This window comes from Melampsora larici-populina (assembly GCF_000204055.1).
Source record: "Melampsora larici-populina 98AG31 unplaced genomic scaffold MELLAscaffold_77, whole genome shotgun sequence".
Classification (NCBI taxonomy): Eukaryota; Fungi; Basidiomycota; class Pucciniomycetes; order Pucciniales; family Melampsoraceae; genus Melampsora; species Melampsora laricis-populina.
This window is the reverse complement of record NW_006768841.1, coordinates 175,424-192,912: the sequence shown is the minus strand read 5'-3', so window position 1 is coordinate 192,912 and position 17,489 is coordinate 175,424. Positions and strand designations below refer to the sequence as shown.

Genomic DNA, 17,489 nt, shown 5'->3' with positions numbered 1-17,489 from the left:
TTAGTGATTATAATTGACAAAGATGATATATGAAAACTTACTTTTAATACATCAAGTAATGCTTCAACACCACCCCATTCCTCATCAGAGATACGCATGCCATTGAAGTACTGAGCCTTCTTCTCCTTCTTTCGATCCTGGTTCAGGAACTTATTGATAACCTGAAAGAATTTCAAATCAATATCATCAAAAGGCAAAAGTCGTATGTATGAGTGGTGTACTTACATTTTGAGCGTCACAGGCCCGTTTCCAACTATCTAACTTAGAGTTCCATCAAACTCCATAACCATAGATAAGCATCATCCCCTTATATAGAACACTTGCTGCCACTGTTTCGTATTCCCCACGCTTCGCTGGAGACAATGCTACTGCTTGGCTGACTTGTTTGACCTGTACATTATTAAATAGAAATCAATACATCAGTGTCATCCTGTGTGCATCGAGGTAAAGAAAGATAATTGTACCTTTTTAACGCCACTTGTAACCAATCCCCACGTCGGTTTTGGGGTAAAACCTTGAGATGGTAAGTCATCCTCACTATTGGGGACATCGACTTTGGTCAAGTCGTTTTCAGCCTCTATCTCTGACTCGGAGGTGGCACCTTCATCACTTCCTTCATCCATCACAATACCATTAACTTTGACTATCGGAATCAGCATTTGGACATCGGGTTGAGTGGTGGGTTTTACATGACCGGCTTTCAGTTCGAGAGTTGCCAATCCGTGCTTGACTGCCAATGCCAGTTTGTGACAGAAGCAACGGATGTGGTTACCCTGAGAATGCCAAAATACCGGTTCGGTCTTGTCTTCTAAGAACATTCGCTCGAGTTCGCGAGCGAGAAAGTTATTACTTCCTGCTGAGTCCGTAGTTTGAGCTACCATGTAGATAAAACAATGTAAAACTCAGCTTGGATAAGTAAAACCAAAAAGACAGATTGATATGACAGATCAGAAAAGAAACAAATCTTTGAATGTAGCCCGTGACGCATGAGAAAGGTTCCAACCGGCCGAGCAAGTAATACTCCGTAATGATCCCATATAATTCGTTTGAGAGTGAGATGAATAGTTTTAAATTCCCAGTTATCATCGATGTAACAAGCCGAGACTCCAAGGAAAGCGTAACGGCTGCCCTTGGTAGTCCATCCATCATGGATGAGACAAAACCTACTCTGATTATTCTTAAGAGTAGAAATCGCCTCGTCTTGAAGAGATCAAGCCAGTGATTTGGCGGAACTAGCTATCCAAGTAGGTGATCGTAAGATAGCTTGAGGGTTGGCCCATACGAAGGCGGCACCAAGTTCGTTGTCATCAATTCGGAGCCATGGGAGTGCGTGAAGGAGGATCCACAAGACCATGATCTTGTTCAAGGTCTCGACGGTAAATTTGACAAATGAGGTAATCGAGGATTGTTTGGATTTTGAAGCTAACAGTGGTGGATTCTCCTCTTCCCAGGTGGGTGGACATGTAACACCGTTTTTGATGGCCACGTGGCGTCGAGGACATACCTTACGGGTTTTGCTGCCATCTCGATGGGTCCGTAAGTTGTAATGATTAGTCTCTCCATCTTTGTATTCGCCTCGACACCATTTGCACGTATACCAAAACACCTCTTTCTCAAGTTCAACCATTTCCCCAGTTTCCTACAACGAGCATCCTCATTCCCATCTTAGTTCTGTCCAAAGCCACAAAGAAGATACATAATGAATATGTCTTTTAATGTACTTACATCATTTTTAACCTTGTATTTTTCCATCGCTGATCGAGGATTGCTCTCAAAGAACTCGAACAGGTCCTTCACTTTGGCAGTGCGGGCCTTGGCGTTCGAGGCTTTCGTATCTTCTTTCGCCTTTGAAGCTGCATCTTCCTCATCAAAAGTCTGATTTAAGTTCATTCCTTCTGGAACAACAATTACCTATTATTTTTCATTTGATTCGATTAAAAAAAATTAGATAGTGTATTTATAGAGTTGTAGATGAATAAAAAAACACGATATTATACCTGCTGAAGTGCCGCCAATCGCTTCTTCCTCTTTGGAGGTGCAGCATTTTTGGTGCGTTTTTTCTTTTGAGCAGCTTGTGAATCTGCATGCCCTCCAGAAGAGCGGCGTTTCTTACGCTTCTGTGGTTGAGTCGACATTGAAGCTTCTTCTTCTTCGTCGTCAGATTCGATAATCATAGTTTTGGTCTTTGGATTCGAGATGATCTCGGGTTCGTCTCCGCTTCCTTCTTTGTCATCGTCCTCGTCTTGATTGTTGATGTTGGTTGCATTATTTGAAGCGGCATCTTCACCAATTGATTTAGGTGAAGTTGGATCAGGCCCGGGCCATCTCCAGGATCTTCGCCCATCTGGTGAGCCGATGACAAAGGTTCCGTCCTGCTTAGCAGGACTACGTGGCCGAAGGGTGCGCCCAGGGCCTGGAACTTGCAACATTGAAGGAGTGGAGGTAGGTACATCAAGATTGGAATTTTCGGGACCAGGGGGTGCAAGCGAGGAAGAGTCGTTGGCCATCTTTTCGCGGATGATGAGATATTCTCGTATACAAAAATTTCGGACTAGTGCCTTTCTTTTTGAGTGGATGGCACCCCTCAAAAATTTTCTGCTTATGTTTCATGTATTGAAAGCAGAAAATCCTTAAAACATCATCCGATTCCGAATCAAGAGTGGCTCCTTTTTCACATGGAATGGAAATATTTCACCCTCTCTCTACACTTGTAGAATACTCGCAACCAAACGAAACAAATTGCGGTTGGTTGCGAGTTGCGGTTCGCCTGTTCCTGTTTTGATTCGATTGAACCAAAACGGTGTTTTGTCACATCTGATTTTGGTGCGAGAGCACCGCAATGATACTGCGGTTGCGTTTTGGCACCTATAACGCAACAAAACTGCAACGAAACCAAAATATGTTTCGGTGCGATTTGTGTGTTGGTGTGAGGCAGAATTTTGGGTTAAATTTCCTAACACTGCTGCATCAGATTTTGAAAAGTCTGTGCCCACCACCTGAGCAGACATGCTTCTACAAGGGGAGAGGCAATATGTAGCATATGTAACAGTGCTGCAGATCATGTGAAAGTGTCCGCCAAGCCCAGCACTTGCCCTAAAACCTCAACTAAGAGACTCACACAGGACCCCAGAATGGCCCTATGATTGGTACATAATCATCAGAAAACATGACTTGTGAGCTCCTGTGGAATTACACTCCATGGGATCATAAAGCACTCTGTTGAATTTTGCTGGTTTCTGACTTTTGTTATTAGGCATTTCAGAGTTGCTAAAGGTTTGATACAGCTGGTTGGAAAGGTTAAACCTATCTTAAATCTATGGGTAAAGCCAGGGAGAAGTCTCCACACGAGGTCAAAAGTCATGTTTTCTGATGACAACCCTTTATAGGGGCATTCTGGGATCCTACTCACACATATAAACTCTGCATAGAGTTTCACAATCCTCCCAAAACTGTTGAATCTTCTTCCTGAGATGAGGGGTAGTTTGGCATGAGTGAATTTACAAGCAAAGTCAACATACAACAGTCAACGTACAAAAAGTAACGTAAAATATGGGATGTGAACAGACATTCTCTGGAGACAGAATGAGCCGTAAAGTAGTGAAGAAGAGTTGTCCTGGGAATATAGAGATATGGTAGCATATCAGAAGGTGAAATTTTGAAGGCAAGCACCATCATATTATGTGTGTCAGAATGACTTTTCAAGTATAAACCATTGAAGAGAATGTAAATGGTCTCTTTTCTGCAATATTTACTCAAGTAAGCATGTCTTGCCAAGAGCTGGGCTCATGAGATGGCCATCTATGAGCTGGATGTAGTATTTCTGGCTACTCAGAATTTATCTTCCACACTGTCACCTCACATCACAGTGTAAGTGTGTCTCATGTGGGACATGAAATGGTGTATCACTGCAACTGGATTAGTAAAATAGCAACTTTAAAATGCTGACAATGAATATGGAAGAACAATGGAAAGTTGTCCATTCTGCTGGGATCATGATTCTACATATTCTACATAGAGTACTCTAACTTACCTAAGTCCCTCCTATTACAGGGGACGTCTCTGTGGATGATGGGGCTTATGTTAAGCTAAGGAAGACTCCAACTTACAACTGTTTTCAAGAGATTTGGTTTTCTGGATATTTCAGTTTTCCAAGTTTTGTCCAAAACTCAAACAAAACCCTTTTGCAAACTTTGGGCTTTGGGGATATTATGACATTTCAACTCTTCTGTCTTGCTTTCCATATTATTGCATGCAAGAGGGAGCAAAATTGACATGTCTAAAAAGGGTTTTGGACACAGATTTGGACTTTTGCAAAAATGGTGGATGCTCAAAAAAAACCAAAGATCTTGAAAACAGCTGTAACAAAGTTGCTCTTGGACAAACAAGTACAGTTGTCTCTCTGTAAGGGCATACAAAAGGCAGAGCAATTTTGTATGCCCTAAGAGCATCCACTATGGTTGCATTAACAACATGATTTAGCGTCAGTTTAACGCTAAATTATATACAGGTCCACTACCCACTTGGTCAAATCTATGCAAGCCTACGACTTGATTTATCATAGACTGGTGCAAAAAATTGGTCAACAGCCATCCATCCGCATCCATCAAGCTCAGCACACATTGCTTTCACTTGACATCTTCTTTCTGGCCTTGAGGTTTCAGTATCTCAAGATTTGTTGCCTACTCATAACTTGCTAAACAGTGTTTTTTTGTAAAAAAAAGTGCCGCATGATGGATATTGCCAAGATAAAAAAGGTGTGAGAAAGCTTGCTGGCCATTGTCAACGCTTGAAGCCTTGAGTTTGATTCTGTATGGTCATCAAGGTGGTCATGAAGATACAAGTGAGTTGGATGTGGTTCAGTGAGATACTTTATTTTAGTTCTTGACTTTGCCATAGCATGTAAAGTGTTTTAAGAATGGATGATTGTTGGTAAATCAGACAGTAAATCATCCCATAGTGGATTTTATGCTCTTAACAACTTAGTTACTACATGCATGATCAAATTTTGCGGTCAGGCCCACAAAATTCATGTTCAAACAGTCCCACCATAGTGGATGCTCTAAGAGGCTTATGTCCTTATGGACTCTCTACATGGGCCTGACACTTTTTTGGTGGCAAAAGAAACTATGCCCGCCCATATGGGTGTATGCCCTTAAAGTTACAGGGGAGTTGACTGTAGTGGAGAGAGCGACTTATACCTTATACATCAAATTTGGTGTGTGAGCTGGAAAAGTTTGGCTGGGGACTTTTTTAACACTCCATATCTGTGTACCCTACAAACAAATATCCTTGGGACCAAAGAAAAGAGCTGTGTGCCTGATTATTAGCGGTACACAAAATTGAAAACCACATGAGAAAACCATGTGGTTCCATGCAGGTTTCTCATGTGTTTTTCATGTGGTTTTCAATTTTGTGTACCACTATTCTACACACATGTGTGTAGCCTACTCAAGATTTGATGCAGAACTCACTGATAAGCTGGGTTCATGTCTGATAGAAATAGTTAGCCAATATTGGAAAGGTAACTATTGCATTTAGTAAATTTACCTGATAGCAATAGTCAGACAATATTGGAAAGAAAAACCAATCAAACTAACAGTATAAATATAACTAATGCCAATATGTTTATAAGGATAATGTTACAGAGAGATGACTACCAAAACAACTATGATGTAGCAACATTCACAATCACATGTTTGACATCCATAACACTCACAAAACAATGTGAGTGTGAAGTTTGTAAAAAACACCAAAATCAGGGAGAAAGCTAACCAACCTGTCAAGAGCTCACACCAGATGCGCTGAAATGTTACACAAAAACCAGTTCTTCAAGTCTGTTTTTCAGTGCTTCATTAAGGGTACTCAAAGTAAAGTATGTAGCGCTACATACTTTTCGCTACATACTTTTTTTGGCGGGGACAAAGAAAAAAATATACTTTTGGCCTTGTCTTCCCCGCCAAAAAAAGTATATAGCAAAAAGTATGTACACGTACATACTTACTTTGAGTACCCTATTGAAGCCAAGAGAGACTTTATAACAACCAGTATGTGTAAGTTGCGCAGCCACACAACTCTTTTATTTGGTCCAAAGGACATTTGTCTGTAGGGTACGCGGGTACGGAGGAATAGTCCCCAGCCAAACTTTTCCAGCTCACAAGCCAGATTTTTTGTATGCATGAGATACAAGTCCCTCTCTCAACTACTTGTTTGTCCAAGAGGGACTTTAGGCAAAGACTTGGGTGTGAGGAATTGGAAAGTCATGCTGGCAGCTGGGGTGTCTCTTGATCTGTTTCATCACGTGCAACCTATGTAGAGGTCGTGATATGTGTGTCATGTGTTGTACATGTATTTGTTACAGTACCGACATTCGTCATCGAGTCAATTGCGTTGACCATCAATCAGTCAATCGAACAATAACCTTCATCCTTCAACCCTCAACTAAGAACATCGGATCATTCCCATTCTCACAATGTCAAGAAGCTCTTACGATCGGTAAGCGCGTATTCAGAATCACGAACCAATGTTGTACTGTGTTTTGGAAGCCTCTGACTGAATTTTAATCCACGATATCAGGTTCCTCACTATCTTTTCACCAGAGGGAAGGTTATATCAAGTTGAATATGCATTCAAGGCGATCTCAAATTCTGGTCAAACTTCAGTAGCGATCAGAGGTCCGGATTCTTGTGTTGTAGCTACACAGAAGAAAGTACCGGTGGGTGAGGGATGACAAGAAGAAATGACATCAAGAGCATTCCGATCAAGTTTCAGCTCATTCAGCCTTTTTAACGTGTGCTCATTGTTAGGATAAACTTTTGGATCCGAGTACTGTGACTCACTTATTCAGAATCACTCCTGGGATTGGATGTGTGATGACCGGTTTGATAGGTACAGTGCATTTACTCGATTTACCCATCATTCATGAGTGCTCATAAGAGAAAATCGTCGCCACATTTTCACAGCGGATGCTAGGGCACAGGTCGTTAGAGCTCAGTCAGAAGCTGCAGAATTTAGATATCAGTCAGTTAATCAATTTACGCGCTCATGTTTACAAGGAAAGTAAAACTCAGACTATCCTTTCACATGACCTTCAGGTATGGGTATGAAATCCCTCCCGATATGTTAGCCAAGCGATTGGCAAATATCAACCAGGTCTACACTCAACGAGCAGCCACGAGACCACTCGGAATCGGTGAGCATTAAACGCCTGCGTGCCAAAGTCTCTTTCTCTATCTTGACTAATCGACTATTTTGGAAATATTATGACAGTTATGATCATCATTGGAATTGACTCGGAACGTGGACCGCAATGCTTCAAGCTTGACCCTGCCGGATACTTTGTAGGCTACAAAGCCACCTCAGCTGGTACCAAACAGACTGAAGCAACAAACCATTTGGAAAAAGTGCTAAAGAAAGAAGGGGAAGGGGCCCTAAATTTGGCAGGTAACGGTGCCATTGAATTGGCTATCACTACACTCAGTACTGTTCTTGCCACTGATTTCAAAAGCCACGAGATCGAGATTGGCGTGGTTAGTACTGATAAGCCAGACTTCAAAGTGGTAAGTGTTTGGAATTATCTTTCGCTTTCAGCTTCTTTCTATCTGATGACCTTACCGACGGCCTTTCATCACTAAACAGCTCACGGCAGACGAGATCGATGTTCACCTTCAACGTATAGGAGACCAAGATTGAAATAAAAACTCAGTAGCTTTTCTACCTGTATTTGTGACACGAGGCCAAATATCTACACGAGGCCTTGACTTGACACCTCAGGCAAGGCAGCTTGCACTTGACTCACTTTCTGAGGTATGCTTGTCTTTCTTGTGACCTGTGCGCTTGATGAAGCCCAATCACAAAGTGAGAAGATGATGAGCAACTTCCTTCGGCAAAACTTTGGCGTGAGTGTTTGGAAAGCCTCAAGATGTGTTGTCCGGGTAATTGAGCCAATGAGCACTTGAACCCTTTCGTGTAGCATATAATAAATGCTTAGTTGAAGACGTGCTGTACAATACCTGAACGTGAGCTTGATATAAGAGAGACTGGACAATGGCAAATCCCCCAATGCGACAGTGATGTCTTCGGGTCAAGCAGGGGTAACTATCTTTCATTTCTTCCATGAGGTCTGGGGTGGTTTGCATGATTGGGCTATGACCGCTATAAGTCCAATGTTGCAAGCTGGAGTCCTTTGAAAGGTCATCTTTCTCCGATTGCGATGGATCAACTTACACCTTATTAACAGCCATTCAATGTACGTAGATAACCGGGATTCAAGTTCCTTTTCATGGGTCAGACTCACAGGCCTTTTGGTCATTTATTGGCTTAGACAAAGTATAGCAGTGGAAACTTCGCTTCAACTTTTCATGAACTTTGTGAAGCGCTTGCCGTACTAGATCAACCTGCTAGTGATTGGCTGTGACCCTTATACATCACCTTCCAAAAAAGTTTATATGAGTTTCCTGAGTTTGGTTCTTCGATCTCTAATAGTAGTGACAATGCGAGATTGATGCTGGAGTAAGCTACAATTACAATATAGGGATGAAGTGTCGTTCTTCGAGAGGTGATCTCAGCATGAAGACCGAAAACTTCACTTCATTCCATAAATCTTAATTCTGTTCAACTTGATCAAAAGGTGATCACGGTTCGCGGAGGTGGAGAAAGGAGTATTGAATGCTTGCTTTACTCTCATGTCTATGTATAGATAAAGCTTGCCATCAATCCCTCGGTCATGCGGTGTTGCTGATAATCCTCGTCACTCAATTTATTTAGGCGGAGTTTTGCCATGGTTTCCTACAGCAGGATGCAAGACGTGGGAGTTTGATCAAAAGTCAAATGACTCACTCATGAAGGGCGGTGCCAGTGGGTTAGAATATATCAGTTCCTGAACCCATTCTGCTCCGACTTTCATTTTGTCTTTTAGCATTACCTGACATACGAGTCATGCTTCACCCAAAGGACTCTCCCTCAGTGAAAATCAAACATTATAGACCGAAGAAAATGCATCTCCGTATTCTCACAGTTTTTTATGAAGCCTTCGTAATTCTACTTTTATCGCTTGCCGCGCCTGGTGTTTTCGGAATTGATAGATCACAAATCAAGATACTTCAAGGGAATGATGATGGATGTGAGTGTTGAACTATAGTAGCCGCATCTCCTCTGCAAGACTGTCAGATGGGACATATCTAACACTGTTTTGCTTTTCTTGCCAGGGGCAGAAGCGAATATTAGAGCTGCATATAAAGTTTTCACCCAAGCGGGATATCAAGTTAGTCCAATCATAACTTCTTCAGTGCACTTATTTGCTGCTCAACGACCTCTCAATCAATGAATCTCTTATATCTCAGTCAATAATATCAGCACCAACGGAGAACAAAAGTGGTTCTGGATCTTCTTCAGCACAACCAAAGAAATTGGAGAAAGTTGGACAGTATAGCTCAATTAAAAAGGGTTCTCCAGGAATTGGGAATGACGAAGCAGATGGTGCGTTCTCTTTGATGCCTTAGCCATCGTCTTATTTTCAAAGTATCTTGCGGCTCGTGGATTGTCGTCTGATGTAGTTGCGATTTAGATCATATTTGGTATGTCAACGCATTTCCGCTCGATGGCATACGATATGGCCTTGACACCCTGGTAGGGAAATATTTCGGAGGCGATCCACAATTGGTGGTCACTGGTCCAAACGTAGGAAGTTGAGTAAATTCGACAACCTGATGAAGATGAATTCCTAATCACGCGGTCTGATTTTGATCTTTTGCATTTTTCTTACACAGAGAATGTGAACCTCATGGATCTCTTTTCCGGCACATTAGGAGCAGCTTTATATGCTACCAGTCGAGGGATTCCAGCTATCGCGATCTCTGCAGCTGATGATTATCGGCACAGTTACCAAGATTCTATAGCTCATGATTCAAGTCAAATTTACGCTCAAGCTTCTTTAAGAATTATAGAAGCTTTAGTGCAAGGGCCTTCAGATTCTCCATATTTACCCGTTAACCTCACCTTGAATGTTAACCTTCAAGCAGCTGGCCCTGGTAAAAATTGTCAAACTGCGAATGATTATAAATTTGTACTCACAACTATTCATCGAGCTTATGTTGAACATGATCTTCAGCATTGTGGTTCGAAACGACTGGAGAGTGAAGCTAGTATAATCCGCAGGAAATCAGGTTGTTGGGCTAGTATTAGTGGGGTTCATAATCGATTTGGTGTTAGAGCCAACATCGCCGAACAAGAACATGTACGAAACCGGTTTGGAGACTTTCTCTCATGTCCCTGATTCAGTTTTTTTGTATGAAGGAGTTCTATATTTTAACTTTAATAATGTTGTTAGTTGACTGGTATGATCAATGTGCGAAGAAATTTATGAATCAGGTGTTTTTGATCTCATCTTCGCCGTAAATCATACGCATGAACAAGCAGATGTCACTTTGGGATCCACTTCAAGACTGCTGCAATTTCTGAGAATTGCACTTGAGGGTGAGCATAAGTCCAACTTGTTTGAGGAATCCCATGTTGCCACAAGATAACTTGCCATCTTGACCAAAATAACACATCATGTCAAGGCCCGTTAGTGTGAATCGTTGGGAGAGGAAAGATGCAGTTGCAATCTTGACATCCTTAATTCTCTTAAACATTGGCAAGATATACGAATGGATATGAACGATGGAAAGGGGGAAGCCGTTGGCTTTGTCATAGAAGAGCCTTGACCTAAGGTGAAAAATATCGAAAAACCACGCGTATGTGGAAGAAAACTTTGCATGTAACAAACTCAACACCGATTCTTAAAAGATGGTGGATCTCTAATCAAGATTTTTGGATCTGCTCTCGCAACAATACTTTGAAAAACATCAAAACCATGCTAAAATCGAAATCTACTAAACACTCTACATCAATCGCTATCAGAGTCAGAGTCACTACTACTCTCTTCACTACTTTCAGTTCCACTAGTATCATCACTATCACTACCATCCCGTTTCTTTTTGGTAGGTTGACCTCTCATGGCTGCCATTTGTCCAGCTAATGTATCTTCATCGGGTTCGGAGATATCGTCTTCTGCATTCGCATTTCCGTCATTCTCTAAAGCTTCTGGAGGTTCCACACGTAATTGCATACTGGCTTGAACATCGGTTCCAATGTAAGAATCGCTCTTGATATAAGCCTGAAAGGTATAAAGACCAGGACCTTGGGGTGCTTGGAATGAGGTTCGAAGCGTTCGTACTTTGGTGTAGCCTACATCGGAGAACTTGATAGGTTGAACGAACACTCGGTTGAGTTTGTGGTCACCAACGAGGAGGTAATAGCTCGGTACGCGGTCCTACAAAAACAAAGTAGTCTAATTGTATAAGCGGAACGGTAAATCAAGTTCACAAGGTGTGGTTGGACATGCCTTGGTGTAGTGCGGGGCATGTGCAAGGGGACTGGGCTCCTCGCCATCAGCCCCTGCCTTCTTGCGACCTAGTAATTCATCAATCTCCATTTCCTCTCCTTTCAAATCCTGTTCGGTTGGTTCCTCCGGCTTTTTCTCATCTTGTTGGTTGGGTCCGAGGGCTGCTTTGGGAGGAGAGATACGGACCTTGATCGTGAACTGGATCACACAGCCCGGTGTCACAATCTTCTCACCGACGACTACGATTGAAAATAATTGGAGTAGCACATATATGAAGCGCCCATTAGTATATTGGAGCGTCTCAGAGGTTACATTGTACAAAGTGTACAGACCTTTGAATTCCGAACTAATGAGTTCAAGCTTGGGCCATTTTTCAGAAACAGCTGCTAACCGTTTCTGTTCTACACCTTGAATATCGGGAAACAGTTTTCGCTTTTCTTCCTCCGGGAGAACAAAATATTGCTCGGGTGAGGTGATGGAATTTTCTTTGGCTAGCTTCTCTGCAAGTTTAGTTGAAACGTAAGGTAATTGCAGAAGAGGTGATAGTGCTGGATGAACAGCTTGAATCAGGCGTTGTTGAATGGTAGTGATCACAAGGAAAGTGCTGAGCCAATTGTAGCCTAATACGATCGATTGCATTCCTGTAGTGAGATGTCGAGCGTAGTTCACCGCGGTATGTTTGACTGGCTCAAGAGTCCGTAGTAAGTGATGCTGTTAATCGAAGAGGCAAGAAAGAGTGAACCGAAGACACACCTTTGAGTAAACCAGCATCGGTAATGGGGACACGAAGCATATGTGCATATAGCATAACGGCCGTTCTTCGGACATATTTTTCACCATTGTTGTACAGCTTTCCATCGAGTTTTTCCCCGGTCAGGTTGAACAACGCAGTCTTGACTTGGTCTTCTAGTCTTTGGAAATTTTTACTCTCATAGAGCTTTACATTGCGCTGATGTAGCAATTTGAGCTCTACTGACGCAGACAACACCTCTATGGCATGTGAGAATTGAGTCTCTTCTGTTAAATTCGTGAAGTACAGAGCAGCCGATTCATTGAGCACTTGATCCTTGGTAAATTTCCTAGATCCATGCCACCATTTTCCCTGCGGAGCGTATTCAGCAGTAGTTTGAGGATCAGCGGAAACTCTGTGATGCGCAAAGTTGACAGAAGGGCACTTACGACAAACCAAGGTAACAACAGACCAAAAACTAAGCCGTAAACCCCAATAACATAGACGTTGTTTTGACTTTCAACAATCCACTTTGGCAATGCGATACCCATAGATGAGTCTTGCTTCCCATCGGGGTGACCGTAAGTTTCGTAGTTTTTTCGTATCGTCTCGTCAGTGAGTCTAGACCGTCACAGAGTACCAAAAACAGATTTCAGTGGCTGGCTGCTTATGGATTCGAATTCTGTAACAAAACTGACGATTTGTATGCCTTGGTTATGTTGACGAAATGGGCGTTGACTTCTTCCATCGTTTGATTACCAGTGAGCTTCAGTTTATCGGGGTGACTATAGAGAGGTAGATACATCGCAAAGGTGATGAGTAGGGTATAGGCTAACAGGCAAATCTCATTGACATACAATTTGAGTGATAACCTCTTGTAATGACGTTTGATTTGCTTGTCGCTCAGTCCCTACAAAACCACCAGACATCAGCAATGGCAATGGCAATGGTAATAGCAATGACAATGGCATCGACCGTGAATGTAACAAAACTGACTGTGCTGATTCCAAGGATGGAGAATGGATCATAAGTGCCTGCGGAAGCTTCTACAAAGCTGGCTCGATAACCAACATATCCCAAGAGGGCCCAACCCAGAGCAAGTGCCACATGACTATAAGAGTAGTGGAAAGAAGGTGTCAATTTCGGGGAAAATCAAAATATGCCGACTGAACTGACTGACTTCAAATTGACGGCAGGTGCTGCACTTTTGGCTTTTCGCACTTGTTCATCCTTGAAATTCCATCCTGCGCATGGTGCTTTCGCTACTTTCTCTGTAAGATGACCGCACACAGAATCCAAGAGTCAGTCTTGAGGATTCATCGACAAGTTTATAAGCTAAACGTACTACGACTAGTTTGTAATGTCGAAATAGTCCACGGGATCAAAATCAACAGTAAGAATGTGAAGACGAAAAACCCAGATTGACCAGCTTTTAAATCAATCAAAAAAATACAAGGATTAGCTTCCGTTCAGCAGGTCCCCATTAATAGTAACAATCACTGACATTCATCATATTCGTAAGAAGCGGCCATCGGATGTACTCGAGGGTCTCAATGGAGATGATAGGGTTGATTCGAGAGGTCTTCAGATTGACTGGTAGTGACCTTTTAGCAATGCTAATCAGACTGTGGTGGATTGATCGATGAATGTTTCTTGAATACCACCTGGGTTTTCTTAAAATGCAATACAGTTCGACGTGGAGTAGCACTGAAACCTCAACTGTAACATCAAACACAGCATCGTAGATACCCGGCTTGAGACGAACCCGCAGCGTACGTGGCACCGGTCTACATGTCATGTACAATACATACACACTTAACTTAACCAACATTAGGGGTTCTCAAAGTTGGCCCGGTTTCAAGAAAACCCAGTTGACCCGGTTGCTTTTTGGCAGTAACCTTGTGTATCGAGTTGACATTTTTTGACAGATCACAGCCAAAAAGTCAACTGGGTCAACCGGGTTTTTACAAACCGGGCCTACTTTGAGAACCCCTATTGCAATCAGATACATGGATAATTTTATTTGTTCAACAGGCATGGATAGTTGAAACTGATGATGAGATTCCCACCATGTTATGTATGTATCCCTTCTTACTTACAGATCATCACCCACTTCAAGCCTGCCACCGGTACCATAAATTGTACATGTATTCAGACAGGAGAGATATTGGTTGCTGAACAAGGAATCTAGATCTGTAATACTTCAATGTCACAAGGTAGGAAAAGAATTATTGGTGTTGGTTGAAATTTGAAGGTATAAGGATTTGATACATTTGATACCATTTCCCTCTTTTCCCTGGGAAGTGCTCACAGGAGCCACTTGTTAATGGATGACTTGATGCGCTATTCACTGAATGTAGCATATATTTCACTGCACATTTTCAGTGAAATTTCCCAAAGCAGCATTTTCTCTTTATCTCATTTTTACATCTTGAATGAGAAAGGACTGAGGGACAGGTAGATAAGAGGTTGGAATATGAAAGGTGTGACTACCTTTGCAGTCAGTTTCCAGGGAAGGATTTCTGGGTGGATCCTGAACAGCAGTATGGATTGAATCAAACCAACTGGTGAGCTATCATCTGACATGATGAAAAATTTGGGATGTCTATTGCCTTGGGATGGCTGTAGTCATCAATTCTAAAAGAAAGCTGAGTTGTGGAAATTTATTTGGGAAAGCTGGCTTCATGATATCTTTTTCTTGCATATATCACAGGAAATTTTGGTTTTGAGGAGAATATAAATGATACCCCTGAGAATAGCTTCCAACAGGAATTGGGTAGCTGCACTTCAGAGTAAATATATACTCTTCTTTTAAATTAATCCAAAAGAACATATAAAAGCTTCCTATTGTGAAATCCTGTAGGATGTGAGGTATAATTGATTGTACTGAAGACAGCCACACAGAGCGCTCAAGGAAACCAACTTCCAAGTGCACATGGGAAAGGGTGGAGGAATCAAATGTCTCTCATTTCTTCAAATGATCAAACCTGATCCTGTCAAGCACGAATTATGACGTACTGATTGGCTAGGGCGGCCCCGTGGAGAGCACCCGACTCGAGAAATGGAACCCAGTCTGCTAGCTTAAGTGGCCTTAAGGTGTCCTAACAAATTTTGATCCTGAAACAAAAACTTGAGAAACCATCATTATCGCTCCCACCCACAACTCAACTCATAAATCATCTCAACTCAGTCAAAGAACGTCAAAGATGGGGAAGCGTAAAGCCTCAAAAATGAAAGGCTCTGTTGAAGCCAAACAGGCAAAGATCGAAGACCCTCGCTTCAATCTTGACCCTTCAAAGTCCTCCAACTCCCCTCTTGAGGGCAAGGAAGATTCGCCGAGCAAAACTTCTACAATTCTCAAAAGTCCTCGTGAAGAAACCTCTGGCCCAGCTGAAACCTCTCAGGAACTTCAAGAACCTCAATCGCTAGATGATGAGGCCATGACGTCCACAAAAACCGATCGTGAAACCTCACCGTCAAAAGATGATAATGATAATGATGAAGATGAAGATGTCGAAATGGATCGTCTAGAAGAGTCAAGCACGCAACAAAATCATAAAAAAGTCATCGACCTAGACAAACTCAGTCGGACAACACAAAAAGTGAATAAGACAGGCTTAATTTACCTTGCACGAATTCCAGTGGGGATGGGACCTGGAAAAGTGAAACATTTATTGTCTAAATGGGGTACTGTGAATCGAATTTATCTAGCACGACATGAAGAAGCAAAAACAATCAAGGTTAAGAAGGGTAAAGAAAAACACCAAAGTTATCAATTTAAGGAGGGATGGATTGAATTTGAAGATAAGAGGGTAGCTAGACGGGTAGCCGAACTTCTTAACACTCGCCCTATTGGTATGTTTCATTCATCATCATTCAACGATCCATCTACTTGTTCCTCTTACGATAGTTTTCCTTCTTTATCCTTGTATGCTACGTTGACCATATCAGGTGGTAAGGCTAGCGATCGATACTCGTCCGAGCTATGGTCACTCAAATATTTACCGAAATTTAAATGGTCAAATCTATCTGATCAAATGGCCGTCGAGCGTAGACTGCGTGAACAACTGCAACGCAACAGTCTTGAAGACAGTAAAAAGGATCAAGATTGGTACCTACGGATGGTGGAGAAGAACCGTGTGGGCAACAAGATTAAGGAGAAGGAAATCAGCAGGAAAGGCAAGGTGGTCAATTCGACTAGATGGGCACCAAAAGAACACAAGCAACGGAACATTCGAGCCTCAGATACACACGGAGAAACTAATCAACAAACCAGCACTGGAAGTAGATCCAACACTGATGGAATGAAGACTGTCTTATCAAACTTGTTATAACTATTTATCATGTGCTTTCCAGTCTTTGACTGTGCTGCATCTCTTCCATGCTTCTCAAACTCGAGCCTTTGCATCTCCAACAATATCAGGCTCTCCTTGACTAATGGACCTATATAACACTAGGGATGAACCTTGACGTTGTACGGAAGTAGTCGTCGATGTTCGGAGTGTGACTCAAAGTTTTGCTTCATCTTACACACCCTTGTTCCAAAAGATGATCCGTGTGAACACCACTGATTTGTGAACGTATAACACTGCCTATTGCCCCAGTGATCCTGAGCATCTATGAGTCGGTCCGGTTTCGGTGCATCTTCCCAAAATTTTAGTTTAAGAGGCGCTGGCATATGTGGATCAGCTGTGTACGATTGTGGACAATTGCAACGTAACAAATGTACGAAGAAGTCACACACTTGGACTGCTCTCATGAGCAAAGAATTCTGATTAAATATAAGGGTTGAGCCAAATGAAATATGTTTTCATGTAACCCAAAATTTACAAGTTGCTTTTTTACCGATACATCGACCCACTTTTCATATGAGGTCCTCACAAAAACACAAAGCTTGAATGCATAAATTATTCTACATTTTTATTGTCCATGAGTATCTCTGAGATCTGTTTTTTTTTCAGGCAACCCCGCACCTTGAGCTTAAAAATGACTGATGAAATCATCAAAGAAATATAGCAAAAGGTAAAAAGGTGATAAACGTCCACGATACCATAGGTTTGTAAGCGCTTGAAAAAACTTGAGTACTTTGTTGACCTCTCGGTGATATAGTACTATTCGATGCAACGATAGGATCAGTCACTGGAATTGGAGGAGTTTTCGGAGTATCCGCGATGGGGTGAGAAGTAGAATTACTGCATAACAAAAGAAAAAAGCAGAAAGGAAAAAAGTATCAGATCAGTCATTTGTTTCTATTCTTCTGGAGTGCTAAATAATCAGGCAAGGATTTTCTGGAGGTTCGACTTTGTTTGCTGTTTATCATCATCTCTACTAAAGTCACACACTGAAGTTCGTGATGAAGTTTGACCCTCTTATCAACCC

General features: G+C 42.0%; 4 protein-coding genes across 4 annotated transcripts; 3 read left to right on the top strand and 1 right to left on the bottom strand.

Moving 5' to 3' along the window:
- Window positions 1–6,415: 6,415 nt before the first annotated feature.
- Window positions 6,416–8,007, top strand: MELLADRAFT_79569 (uncharacterized protein; the record flags this gene model as incomplete). The annotated part of the gene is made up of 7 exons (XM_007417699.1): window positions 6,416–6,492; window positions 6,574–6,712; window positions 6,804–6,885; window positions 6,960–7,017; window positions 7,092–7,189; window positions 7,267–7,556; window positions 7,636–8,007. The coding sequence occupies 7 exons, from the start codon at window positions 6,470–6,472 to the stop codon at window positions 7,687–7,689; spliced, it is 744 nt and encodes a 247-aa protein (XP_007417761.1).
- Window positions 8,008–8,991: 984 nt separating this feature from the next.
- On the top strand, window positions 8,992–10,270 carry MELLADRAFT_40544 (uncharacterized protein; the record flags this gene model as incomplete). Its single annotated transcript, XM_007417672.1, has 5 exons — window positions 8,992–9,118; window positions 9,204–9,259; window positions 9,339–9,474; window positions 9,563–9,682; window positions 9,765–10,270. The coding sequence occupies 5 exons, from the start codon at window positions 8,992–8,994 to the stop codon at window positions 10,268–10,270; spliced, it is 945 nt and encodes a 314-aa protein (XP_007417734.1).
- A 440-nt stretch (window positions 10,271–10,710) lies between these two features.
- Window positions 10,711–13,794, bottom strand: MELLADRAFT_50816 (uncharacterized protein; the record flags this gene model as incomplete). The annotated part of the gene is made up of 11 exons (XM_007417679.1): window positions 10,711–11,294; window positions 11,346–11,619; window positions 11,713–12,091; window positions 12,123–12,482; window positions 12,560–12,731; window positions 12,809–12,895; window positions 12,968–13,020; window positions 13,107–13,221; window positions 13,291–13,381; window positions 13,456–13,539; window positions 13,615–13,794. 11 exons carry the CDS (start codon window positions 13,640–13,642, stop codon window positions 10,883–10,885), a joined length of 2,055 nt encoding a protein of 684 aa, XP_007417741.1.
- A 1,834-nt stretch (window positions 13,795–15,628) lies between these two features.
- MELLADRAFT_40550 (uncharacterized protein) lies at window positions 15,629–16,444 on the top strand (the record flags this gene model as incomplete). The annotated part of the gene is made up of 2 exons (XM_007417674.1): window positions 15,629–15,965; window positions 16,062–16,444. 2 exons carry the CDS (start codon window positions 15,629–15,631, stop codon window positions 16,442–16,444), a joined length of 720 nt encoding a protein of 239 aa, XP_007417736.1.
- Between the last annotated feature and the right edge of the window lie 1,045 nt (window positions 16,445–17,489).